Below are 13,342 nucleotides of genomic sequence, written 5' to 3' on the forward strand. Positions count from 1 at the left end.
CCATAAAACATGTACCTGCCATGCTCAGGAATGTGCCGAGGGCGCATATCAAAGCCTGCCGAGGGAGGCTGGGAGTGTGTTTTGCTGTGTTGTAGGGTTATACCCTGACAACCTTCAGGAGGCCTGGGGTTCTGGCAGGGAGCGCTTATAAATATGGAAGACAGCTCACTTATCCATCCTCTGATTCCTGTAGGTCCCAGTGGTTACTATGTGTCTGTTTAGGAACAGTTCAGTGTCAGGGGCTTAAGCCTGTTTGCACCTGCCTGAGTTAGCTGTCAGTCCCGCCAGCCATAGCCCTCTGAGCCTAGCAGAGAGGCAGCTGGATGGGAAAGCTCTCTGTGCTTGTTGCTGGCCCTGTTGAGAGACACCTTTCCTGGGCCTCCGGACCAGAGCATCGCTGGTTCAGGGCGATGGTAAAGCCACCTTGCTTGGTGTTTGATGCTTGTGTTCTTCGTGTTTGTCGTGATTTTCATTTGGTGGGACATCAGGTACTTGTCAGTCTTGTTACTAGTGGGTTAAATGATCTGTAATGGGTGACACAGTAAGAATTTTTTAACACTGAAGAATTCGTATATTTTAGGGAACTGGGATGTAGCTCATAGAGGGCATATGGGCTTAGTAGAGGCAAAGCCCTGGGTTTGATCCTCAGCATCAAAACAAAAGGTGGCAGTGAGAACTCAATATTGTATATTAAAGAATAGAAATTATCTAGGTTAAATATGTGCTGTCACCATTCACATCGTACATCCTAAGTAAATAGCTATTAAATTAAGTGTTAAAAAGTTTTTAAAACAGAAACTTGTCGTAGGGTGGGAACAAGATGAAATGTTTAGTTCATTGGTGCTCCAGTCACCATATTGTGTTTGTCACTGTACTATCATTTTCTATTACATACATTCATTTATGTAAATGTGTTCATGTGCTCATGTGTATGACAAGGTACACACTTGGAGCTCAGAGAACACATTGTGGGCGTTGGCTCTCTGTTCCTGCCCTGTAGACCCTGGCGACTCAGTTTGTCAGGCTTTGTGGCAAGCACCTTTCCCACTGAGCCATCTCTGGCCCCTGGCCTGTACAAAAGCGCAGTGAAGTTTATATCACGTGGCTCTACATGAAGTTAGAACAAGAGACTATCCTGAGCCGCTCAGCTCTCCCGATTCCTCTTCATGTGCAGAGGCTCAAGGTGGCCGTGTGAATGGGAGTGTGGGCTGCCCTGGAGTCTGGAGGCACTGTGTATCTGCCATGCATCTCTTCCTGCTTAGTACCTGTTTCCCAGGTCTTCTTGAGCTTCACCTTGATGAGAGAGGGTGAGATGCATATGCTGGGCACACACCTTTAGTCCCAGCACTCAGGAGGCAGAGGCAGGCAGATCTCTGTGAGTTCGAGGTCAGCCTGGTCTACAGAGCAAGTTCTATGACAGGCTCCAAAGCAATACAGAAAAACCCTGTCTCAGAGAAAAAAGAAAAGAAGAAGGATGCACGGCCTCCAACAAGGCACATAGGAGCTGCCAAGCTCCAAGATGCTTGAGTCTGATTCTTCACCCCCCTGGGTGCTTGTGTGCACCACTGACAGCTTCTCTTCCAATCCAGGCGTGATCAGATTGTCTCTCTTTCCTCCACAGCTGTCCTGCAGAAGGCCTGGTGGGCATGGACACCTTTCCCCTACCTTAGTGTGACCGTTCCAACACAAAACTACTAAGGCCATCTAAGGGCTACTGGTGCCAGGAGAGGAGGGCGGTGTCCCTGGGCCGCAGAACCATGCCTTTCGGCCTGAAGCTTCGCAGGACTCGGCGCTACAATGTCCTGAGCAAGAACTGCTTTGTTACCCGGATCCGCCTGCTGGACAGCAATGTCATCGAGTGCACTCTGTCTGTGGAAAGCACTGGGCAGGAGTGCCTTGAGGCGGTGGCCCAGAGGCTGGAGCTGCGGGAGGTGAGTCAAGCACGTGGCCCTGTGTGTGTGGGGGGGACAGGGGGGATGAAAGGGGACTCAAAAGAACCAGCTATCTGCCAACATGTTGGCACCTGCCCTGTCTTTAGCCTAAGTGTTGTGTTTAGAAGAACCTGCTGTTCTTAGTATGGGTGTGACCTAACCAAACTCCCGGTGGCTCAGGGGACCAGTGCTGATGCCAGAGGGAAGGGCCCACAGTCCGTGCCGGGAAGGGGGTTTCATTTTGTTTCCCTTGTGAGATTTTTAGGGGGAGGTAAGAATGTGAGACTCTCCCCACCAGAGTCTCTTTCCCCCCTTTAAAACAGTTGAGTGGGTAATTGGCATTGGGGTTTGGTGGCTGCCGCACAAGGAGAAGCCACCCACGTTCCGGATGGATGGCCACAGCTGCCTTTTGTTTGTCTCAGTATCCTTCTCCCACCCAAAGAAAAGGAGCAAAATTACATTTAAAGCGGGAGTGACCCAGAGACATCGCGAAAGCACTTTTTAGAAAAAAAAGATACAAGTGCACATACATGTATGTGTGTGTCTGTGTGTATGTGTGCATGGTAGAGGACAGCCAGCCATGGGTAACATTCCCAGGAGTGTTGTCCCATCCTTTGACAGAGTCACTAAGCCTGGAGTTGGATTGTCTAATCTACAGGGATCCTCCTTTCTGGGCTCCACACCTTGAAGCTCTGGAACTCCAAGCATGCCATACCTGGGATGTTTATGTGGGTTCTGGAAATTGAACTCACACCCCTCTGTTTGTCTGTTAAGTACTTCATTGCCAGAGCTATCTTCTCATCCCTAGGGAGAGCTGTTAAAATAGGGGTTTTTTCCTTTGGGCTCTATGCATGCCATTCTTTTTGGTGTTCATTCTGGTTTTTGGAGGCAGGCTCTCACTTTGTGACCCAGGCAGGCCTCCTACCTAAGTCTCAGATTCCTCCTTTTGTCTCAGACTCCCAGCTAGGACCACAGCCATGTACCACCATGCTGGCAGGTCACTGATGGAAGGAACTTGGTGCAGTGTGCTGCCACTGTGACAAGGGTACCTCTCCATCTCCCAGGCATTTGGGATGAGAATCCTTTGTAAGGAGTCCACGCTTGAGCGTTTTCAGTCTTGATAGCCACATGACTCATCGGCTGGTGGGCAGGATGTGGGCAAATAGTAGCCTACACTTAGTGACACAAGATCCCTGAGATTCAGAAACCCCTGAGGACCGGGAAGCCCAGAGGACCCTGGGATCTCCCTGGGGTCCAGGGGACAGAAGAAGTGGATGGTCACGTTCTATACCTGAGTTCCAGCCCTTCTTGCACCTTCTTCTGCAGGGTGACCGGGTTCTCTGGGAGGGTTTTGTTCCCGAACACCTCTGTTCCTAGCTGTCCTTCATGTTTGGATTGTAGCTTCAGCATTAGGGTGGGTTGTCTGTTCAGATTCATTTCCATATGTAGCCAGAGGTTGTCCTAGGCAGCAGATGAGTAGAGCTAGGCTGCTGATATGAGAAAAGACTGGTAAAAGTACTGGCCGTGCCTGGGGCAGCTAGCAGCTGTCCTTTGTTAAGTGGTGGAGTTTTGGGGTATACAGACTTAAACATATCTAAATTCCTAATATATTAAATTATGTAACACTGGAAAAGTAGTGAAGTGTTTTTGCTTTTTGACCATTCCTAGTCCTAGTATCAGGTCATTCATATTCATGGAGTTATTATAATGTATGCAAATAGCTGTGAGCACAGGTAGGGTTTGTTGTGTTGGCCTTGGCTCAGATTATGATTCTGAAGCTTACTTGCAGAGTGACTGTGGAGAAATACTGAACCTGTCTGGCCTCTGTTTCCTGATCTGTAAATTGTGAATAGTGACGCTTGCTTGGTGGTCCTCTTGTCAATCTTAAAAGTCATTCTGTCTGGAAATATGGAGTGTTGCAGTGCTGTGTCTAGTAATTCATAATTGTTCACACTTAAATGTCTTTAAAAGTGGTTAAATAAAAGTCGAGTGACTACCTTAGGACTTGATGGGAACATTGGGAGGGTTGGGTCCAACTCGTAGGTGACAGGTGAACACTGAATGCCACCTGCACTAAAGCATATCAGAGAGTAAGGCCAGGATGGTGCCTGTCCTTAGTCACTCAATGTATAGACTGGTGTCTGATGGGGTCAAAGCCTGCCTGGAAGGAGACCAGGGTGGCTCAGTGGCCCTGGGTGCTAACACTCCATTCAGGAGGATGAAGGCTAAGTGTGACATCGAGTGACAGTAAGCCAGAACCAGGGTGCAGACACAGATGGGTGTGTTCCTAGGGCTTAGCGAGCAGCCAGTCTAGCTGAAGTGAGACCCTTTCCAAAAGTAAAGCCCATGGGCACATTGTGATGTGTCAGCCTCTGGCCTCCACATGGCTACACACACACACACACACACACACACACACACACACACACACACACACACAGTCCTGAAGGCCACATTAGGCATCCAGGTAGAAAAGATGAAGGGTCGTCATTAGCACAGTGAGCTGAATTTGCAGGGAGGAGGAAGTCAAGGGCAGCTGTCCCCCCCCAGGGGTGCCCTGAGGGGCTGGTTGAAGGTGGGGTGGTGGAGGCAGTGTGTATGGGGGGGGTTGCAAAGGGATCTCTCCCATCTACCAGCTAAGCCCTGAGGAGCAGTGAAAGCTGAGGGGTGTTGGGACACCAGTGCATGCATGCCTGCATATCAGTTCCTTTCTGCCAGCCCTGGCTTCCCTCTGAGAGGTCAGAGGGCAACCCTCATCAACTAGGATAAAGGGAGCAGTTCAGAAGCTCCTGTCAAGTGTGCATTGTTGTGTGATTGACAGCTCAGCCTTAAGGTGTGGTTCAGCCTTTGTGCTGGCTTTGTCCTGACTGCACTCAACAGAGTTTGTCACCTTTGAGCAAATAACTTTCTCTTTGGGTCTTTCCCTTTCGTCCTGTGACAGATAACATTGGAGCCATGACCCCTCCTAGTCCATCCCAGCCTCTCCCAAATTAAAGGAGAAAGAACAGGCTCTGCATACCCAAAATCAGAAGTAGGAAGGCCCAACACAGGATTGCTCCCCGCTCTCCACTGGCCTTGTATTTTGTGGGTACTTTTTACCCAAGTTAGCCTTTTTCTTTTTACGAATGTGTGTTTTATCCAAAGCTATCAGCTGTATCATTCATCTTCCAATGTGTAAAGATTTTAGAGACACAGGGACTTGGCATGCATTTCTCATCAAAGAAAGGTGAGCTCACTTTACTGAGAGGGGTGTGGCTTGATTGATGTTAATCTCCTGGAGCTTGGTAACAACTGTGACTGTCCCATGTAGGGACTATTTGATTGACAGGGAAACCTCATTCCCCTACCTGTGGAATCTACTTGAGTTCTGCAATCCACGCAGCCACAGCTGGAGTTTAAAACAATCAGCACAGGGGCCGATGAGATGTGTTGCTTTGCTTTTTCTGTTGTTGTGATAAAGCACTCATGGAAAGAAAAGAGTCTCCAGGGGGAGAGGGTGTATTCCATCTTACACTTCACAGTCCATCATCCAGGGCAGTCTGTTGGGAGCTAAAGGCAGGAGCCTGGAGGCAGGAGCTGAAGCAGAGGCCACGGAGGGGTGCTGCTTACTGGCCTGCTCTCCTTGGTTTCTTCAGCTTATAAAAGCTGAACAGTCTACTTTCTTATACAGCTTAGAACTACCTGCCCAGGAATAGCACTGCCCATAGTGGGTTAATCATTAATGAAGAAAAATGCCCCACAGATATGCCCAGAGGCCAATCTGGTGTAAACAGCTCCTCAGTTAAGATCCCAGGTATGTCTAAGTTTGTGTCAAGTTTGGAAAAAAACAAAAACAAACAAAACAAAACAAAAACCCACTAAAATAGATGGCTCCATGGGTAAAGGTACTTGGTACCAAGCTTGACTAATGGTCTGAGTTTTATCCCTGGAACCACATGGTAGGAGAGAACTGATGTTTACAAATTGTCCTCTAACCTTTACATATACACTGTGACACACACACACACACACACACACACACACACACACACACACACACACACACGGCATTTTAAGTATCAATATGCCTAGTGTGCTGAGAGTAGGTTGTATGTGGGGAAATTTATGGATTTTGGATTTTGTGTTGATTTCTTGTCTTGTGGATATTATAATTGGAAGTCTTAGCTAGCTTAGTGCCTGGATTCTGCTGCAGTGATAGCTGTACCTCCTTTTTAGTAAGAACGTTGGTGGTTATTTCTCAGCCTTCCTTCTTAAGCCTTTCTCACTGGATGTGTTCTGAGGGAGTTAGTCTGCCTCAGGAGAGCACGTGCTTGGCCACGGTCATTCTTGTCTTTGTGGCTCATTGTCACAGCTACAGCTTGTTTTCCTGCATTTTTGTGAAGACATTGGCTGTTAAGAATGAGGATGGTCCTCTGGTTAGTTTATAGATGTGTTCTAGAATCAATCCCTAGACCTAACCAGTACAGAGACTAGGTGCATACAAGATGGCCCTACAGTTCTCCAGCTGTGGAAGATAGTGACGTACTTTCCAGAGTCGCTGGAACATAGCAGGAAGAGTTTTATGGCTGTGTCTGAAGTTATTTCTCATGCCCGAGAGAAGCCTTCAGTGCTTGTTCGCAACTACTTTCTTTCTCTCAGGTGGGGCCATAGCAGCTCTGCTTCTTGATTGACAACTGAAATACCGGGTGAGGCGGGCAGCCTGTTGGAGCTTAACGCAAGATCTTCTAAACTTTTGCTTCTGGCTGATTGCCTCTTCAGAATGCCTGCATTAAGATCAAGGCTCTAATCCCTCGTAATTGCCAGGACGGCATGTGTAACCCTCACAGACAGCATTAAAGCCATGCCATGGGTCACAAAACTGGAGCAACCGAACCCTCAACAATCTTCTGCCGTGAATAGTGTGTGCAATTACATCATCTCACTGAAAGAGTGGCTGAAGGCGGGGCGGGATGCAGCTAGGGGTAGGGTGCTTGTCTGCCATGTGCCAGGTCTGAGGTTTGATCCCCAGCACCACAATAAAAAGGATTCATATCAACAACACTCCATACTATTTTTAATACCTGTTTTCTTCAGAGTACTCTAAGGTCCACAGAAGAGTGAGAAGGGACAGGGTTCCCCGGAGACTTTCCTGCTTTTCTTATTACCGGACAGTGTCTGGAAGAGCAACTCAAGAAGGGACTTGCTTGGGCTCATGCTTGAAGAGATAGACTACGTTATAGGGGGAAAGGCATGCCAGCACCAGTGTGCTGGTCACGTTGCTTCCACAGCCAGGCAGAGAGCAGTCAGGAAGTGGGACCTGCCAATCAAACTTCAAGGCCCACTCCCAGCAACCCATTCTACACCTCCTGAATATTCCACAACTTTCTCGAAGACTGTGCCACCAGCTGGGGATCAAGTGTTCAAACACAAGGTTTGTGGGGACATTTCATGCTCAGGTCTCAGCACTAGCTGACCTGCTCTCTTTTGGCAAGTCTTCATTACCTGCATCGGTCCGCAGTCATTACCAGGAGGGCTGGCACTGTGGCAAACCTGTCTGCCACTGCAAAAGCTAGCTGGCGTTTCACTACATATAGACATTTATACTTCTGTTAAAATGCGAGACTCCGAATAAACTCAGGGCAAGCTCACATGAAAATATGGCCCTCCCTGTGCTGTTCTAACTCAGCTGGTTCCTAGTCATCGACTCAGAGATGCAGCTGCTCTTGCTGGGAACCGGTTTTTACTGCCTTCTTTCTTCGTCATTATAGAACTCGAGGCACTGTGGCTGCCGCCGGCTTAAAACTAAAATACGATGTGGGATTTATGCTCAGGGGTAACCAGAGGGTCAGCCAGGTCTGCCTTAGGTTGCTTGGTGCCTTGGATAGAAAGCTGGCGTTCTAGGCCTTTCTCAGAGGAATGAGATGGTTTCTGTTTGTGAGCTTCAGCAACATTTCACACAGCCGTGTGGCAGTGCCCAGTTGTGAAACCTGGGGACCCATACTGGACTGAACTTTAAGAGAGACTGTTCCTTGTACCAGGCATGGGGTGAGGGTTGCTTGATACACAAGATAGTTGGATGGAGACTGTATGGTCTGATTTCATTTCCTATAGTGCACCTTGTAGAGGTGTGGGCTAGATAAACCCGTGCTGTACTGTAACCTGAAGGAAAGCCGTGTAAGGAGCTGGGGCAGAGTCTTTGCACTCCAGTGTGGAACACAGCCAGAGGAGGGATGAGGGAAGTAGGCAAGAATGGAGGAGGCTTTGTTGGGTGCAAATTATAAAACTAGAGTGAAGCTGGAAATCTCACGAATGGGCTTTTCTTCCTGCAAGATAGCTGAGCCCAACAATTTGTTAGGATGACTCAGTTAAACTCCGTGATATATGTATACATGAACACATGCGTGCCTGTGCGTGTGAGTGTGCGTGTGCGTATGTGTGTATGTGTGTGTGTGTGAGACATTTTCTTGACACATCTATCTGTTGACTGACACCCAGACTGACTCTATGACTTGGCTGAAGGGAAACGTGCCATCTGAAGTCCCTTTGCATGTATTCCTGGGTCACGTGGTAGTGCCTCTTTATTGTAGGGCCCCATTTCTCAAGTAGTTTTGTAACTGTTTCATAAGATAACTGTGTAGGTAATCAGCAGGAACTGCTTTGTGTCATTGGGAGACTGGCTGTTCTTGGAGAAGACCTGGGCCCAATTCTAAGCACCCACATGGTAGTTCACAACATTTGCAATTCTAGTTCCAGAGGACTTGATATCCTCTTCTGGGGCCCCACACAGACATAGATGCATGCAAAACAGTTGAACACATGAAATAGGTAAATTTTTGAAAAGTAAAAATAAAAATTCCTCTCCGCATGGGTTGCCGAGTTGTTCTTGTGGTTATTACCATCCCTTCATAATTTGAATATCACAGATTTGAATGAATGTTGTGATTAGGATGAAGTATGGAGCGTAAAGGTCTGGCACACATGTCAACACTATTTCTAGTGAAGCTGTCTTGGGCTGTGTGCTCCCTTCTTCTACACAAAAGGGTTCTCTCATAACTCTAGAAATTACTACGTAATTATATGTCACAACTTAAGTGTAGCCCCTCAGTTTTCATTTGCAAGCGCTCCTAGTCACTCCAGATACAGGGAGAGACCCTTGCATAGTGCTGTCCTCAATGCAGGAACTGGACCCTTTCCAGGCAAGCACTGAGGCGCCCTTGCATTGGTCCTGGACTTAACCTGTGCTCACATCTCTGACCCCTTTTCAGCCACATCAGCACCACACAGCTGTGGCAGTATCCCAGAAGTGCCTGCAACAAGACTTTCAGAAGCTACCACAGTTATTTTTCTTGTGTGTTTAAGGCCTTTCTGTTGTCTGTAGTTAGTCCAGCATCCTTCAGCCTTTTCTCAGGTTCTTTCCCTGTTTGCTTCTGTGTGTGGTTTTGTTCTTGTTGACTTCTTTTGTGTTTGAGACAGAATCTCTTGGAGCTGAGGCTGGCCTCGGATCCCCTATGTAGCTGAGCATTACCTTGAACTGATCCTCTTAGTCCCACCCCCAAGGGCTAGGGTTATAGGCATGTACCACCAGTTCTGGTTTGTTCTCTGGTCTGTTGTTTTGGGGTAGGGTCTTGACTCTGTAACCTAGGTGGACCCCAAATTCTTGATCATTTTTCCTCAGCCTCCCAAGTGCTAGGGTTATAGGTGTGAGCCACTAACCTGTTTTCTTTGTCTCTGTGTACATTTATGGTGTGTGTGCGCGTGTGCACTCACAGAGGACTGTTTCTAGATCTAAACCATGACTATATTGATGCTAAAAAAGAGGCAGTAAAGAGTCATGTGACCTGCCTGATGAAGTGCTTGCTATGGGCTGTAGACATGGGTGGCAGGTATTAATTAGGTAGCTAGTGTTCCTTGCTGCCTATGATAAGAATTGCAGCCACTTCATCTTAGAGACAAAGCTCTGGAGTCCAGGGGTTCCTTTGTATATAGAGTCAGACACACACACACACACACACACACACACACACACACACACACACAGAGAGAGAGAGAGAGAGAGAGAGAGAGAGAGAGAGAGAGAGAGAGAGAGCGCACATCTAGAGGTAGATGAGCTGTAGAGCCCTTCTTTGCGGTGACCTGTAGACCTTGCTGTGTCATCTCTTGTGTTGGAAACACAGATGGGCTCCCAGACATAAGCAGCTGGGTGTGAATGGACTCAGTTAGCTTTGTGTGAGTTGACAGAATCATCACTGGAGCACTGGGTATTGCATTTTGTAGCTTGAGAAGGTACAGACCTAGCCTGCCCTTTGAAGCACCATGGTGGGTGCACCCCTCTGAGAAAAACATCCCAGCAGGTCTGTGGTGCCCAGGCTTTCAGAGGCCAGGCTGTCACAGGACAGGGCACACCTGGTGTGCCAAGCAATCAGGGCCAGGGCTTCACTGGCGATTTTGGTAGTGGTTGCTGGAGGGGCAGCCAGCTGCAGTGAGGACAGGGAGTGAATGCCTTTGGAAATGAAACTTGGTAATGAAAACATTCTTCTGAAGGCAGAGGGCCAGGTGTGCTGCCGACCAGCCCGGCTCCATAATCGAAACACAAAGGCATCTTCAGAAGCAGCGATCTGTTTCTTTGCACTAATCCTGAAAGCCCAGCACATGTACATAAAAAGGCAGGATTGGGTGCTTGAAGGTGCCTGTTTCTCATCTGGTACACTGTTCCTAGCCAAGCTGGTCCATAGTTCAAGTTTTAGGGTGATAATCACACTTTGATCCATCAAATGCCACCGTAATCTGCCAGGAGCCCCCAATGGCGTTGGGGGCAGCTGTGGAGAGGAGAGCCTTCCAGCCTCAAAGCTTGGTAGGGGGAGAAACGTCGTCTCGTAATTCACATATAATGAAATGGTACAGGGCACAGCTTTCAAAGTACTCATTGAAGTACAGACAGAGCAGGTGGCTTTGGGGTTAGATCTGATGGACTGTGAGAACTTTCTGTAGCGCAGGAGAGCTCCTAGCTAGCAGGGTTTGTCTTTAGAGGTGAGTAAGAAGTCACTGTACGGTAGATGCAAGAATTACCCTGGCCTCGGCCAGCACTCTGCAGTGTGCATGAGATCACACAGTGAGTGGGTCGTCCTTGTAGACTCAGCAAGAAGTAAGTTCTGGAACTGGGGAGACAACTCAAGGCCCTGAGTCCAACCCCCAGCATCCATCTGAAAAAGCCAGGTGTGTGTGCTGGGCATACGTGTAATCCCAATCCTGGGGAGAGGTGGAGACAGGAGGCTACCGGGATTCACTAGCCAGCCAGCCTAGTCTAATCAGTGAAGCCCAGGTCCCAGGGAGAGATCTTGTCTAAAAAGCCAAGGGGGCTAGTGCCTGAGGTGGGGCACCCCAGGGTGACCTCTGGTCTCTGTGCCCAGATGCTTGTACACACCTGTACCTAAACATACTCGAAGCCAGCCCTGTCTCCAGTCTACCTTATCCCCTCACCTAACATGAGTTTATGGGGACCCACATGAGCCAACAGTGAAAGTGGTTAGGAGTGCTGCTCCTGGACTTCCATGCGGGACACTGTGTCATGTGGATCCTTGTAGGGGTGCCCCAGGTCTCACTCGGAGTTCTGGGGACACAAGTGCGGAGGGCCTGTCTTCTGTGTGGCCTAGGGCCTCAGTGAGAAAGCACAGACTGACACCATTTTACTCTTTATCCAGACAAACTATTTCGGCCTTTGGTTCCTCAGCAAGAGCCAGCAAGCGAGATGGGTGGAGCTGGAGAAGCCGCTCAAGAAACATCTGGACAAACTTGCTAACGAGCCTCTGCTTTTCTTTGGAGTCATGTTCTATGTGCCGAATGTGTCATGGCTTCACCAGGAGGCCACAAGGTAAGTGTGTCCCTGCTCCAGTCCCCAGTAAGGATGTGGGTAAATGAAAGGCTTCTGGCAAAGTGCAGGTGTGCTGGTTGATTTAGTCCCGTGTGCAGGCAGGGCGGGTACATAGAGGTTGTCTGCCAGTAGACAGTAGACAGTAGAATTCTGGTTTTACCTGTGCCGCTAATGCCAGGTAAGACAGGTAGAATTTTGTGTATAATGGCAAAGAAGTATTTGTTAGGGTTGTTAAGTCGAGTAATGTATGCTAGAATTTAATGAAAACTAACCCCCTAACTCTGTTCTGTCTACTCCACCCACTTCCCCAAATGCACTTGAGTACTAAGATGGTTCTAAAGGTGGAAGTAAAGTTGAGCAGAACAACATGTGGAGAGGGCAAGAGCTTTCCTTATGTGCTGTTACATACACAGGACAGGAGTCAGCATGGTAGAGACTGGGACCTGGACAAGCTGTCTTATATCCTTGTAGGTAATGCAGATGTTCATAAAGTTCAGATCCTCAGAGGACAGGAAACCACATTTTGTTGGTATTAGTACGGTGTGCATGGTGGCAAGAGATGCTTGTGACAGTTCCTGGGAGTCACTCATCAGGTGGACGTTTCTGGCGGGTGTGTGTGTGTGTGTGTGTGTGTGTGCGCGCGTGCGCGCCAGAAGCCCAGTAGTACTTTTTCTTTGCTTAGATTTGGGCATTGGGAACTCTGGAGAAACTAAGCCAGTGATGTGCTTAGAGGACAGCAGAGAATATCCCATTATTTTTCACTGTGTGCACTTCAGGATTGTAAATTTCTCAAATGACTACACAGTTGAAATTTTTATGTTTCCTCCTCCTCCTGTGGGTATGACCCAGTGGGTAAAGGAACTGCTGCCCAAAAATAAAGACATCAGTTGGCATCCTCCCAACCTGTGTAAAATGTGGGTGTGGCAGTGTGGATCTGCAACTCCAGAGCCAGAAGAAGAGTTGGGCAGAGACTGGTGCACCCAGGGTTCATCCACCAGTTTTGAGGTAGAGAATTGGAAAGTGTGGCTTTCTGTGGTTAATTTGAGATTGTCTCATCTCACCCACTGGGCCACATCTCTTCATGATGGGGTAAGCCAGACAGGAGACTGAGGACATTAGAGAAAAAAAAATGGAGTAGTCAGGCCCAAGGTTAAGGTGACAACTGAGTAAATCATCAAAGATATGAAATGATGGCTGTGAGATGGCTCAGGTCCCACAAAAGCTGAAGAGTGGATGACAGGAAAGGACCTGGGGTTCGCTGGGCAGTCAGCCTAGCTGGATTAGTGAGCTGCAGGTCCCATGAGAGACCCTGTCTGAGACTTAAGATTGAAATCGATTCAGCAAAGATATCCAGCATCGACCTCTGGCCTCCTCTCTCTCTCTCTTTATTTATTTTTTTTTAAACAGGGTTTTATTGACCTAGAATTTGGCAGTTAGGCCAGGCTGGCCCCCCATTGAGCCCCAGGAATCTAGTCTGCCTCTCTGGTAGTGTATGCTCTTGTGCCTGGATTTTTTTCTGTAGACTCTGGGGATTGGACTTAGTCTTCATGCTTTTACCAGCTTC

At 48.2% G+C, this 13,342-nt stretch overlaps 1 protein-coding gene across 2 annotated transcripts in view; it reads left to right on the forward strand.

The window, feature by feature from the left end:
• Positions 1-1,724: 1,724 nt before the first annotated feature.
• Positions 1,725-13,342, forward strand: part of Ptpn14 (protein tyrosine phosphatase non-receptor type 14) — a 185,231-nt gene continuing 173,613 nt past the window's right edge. For both annotated transcript variants that reach the window (XR_007834671.1, XM_051186609.1), the window contains exons 1-2: positions 1,725-1,931; positions 11,609-11,778. Coding sequence is in view for 1 of the 2 variants with exons in the window: in XM_051186609.1 (XP_051042566.1) it covers positions 1,758-1,931; positions 11,609-11,778 (344 nt within the window). In the remaining variant the exon portion in view is untranslated. The remainder of the gene's footprint in view (positions 1,932-11,608; positions 11,779-13,342) is intronic.

The sequence above is a fragment of the Phodopus roborovskii genome, unplaced genomic scaffold, assembly GCF_943737965.1.
Source record: "Phodopus roborovskii unplaced genomic scaffold, PHOROB, whole genome shotgun sequence".
NCBI lineage: Eukaryota > Metazoa > Chordata > Mammalia > Rodentia > Cricetidae > Phodopus > Phodopus roborovskii.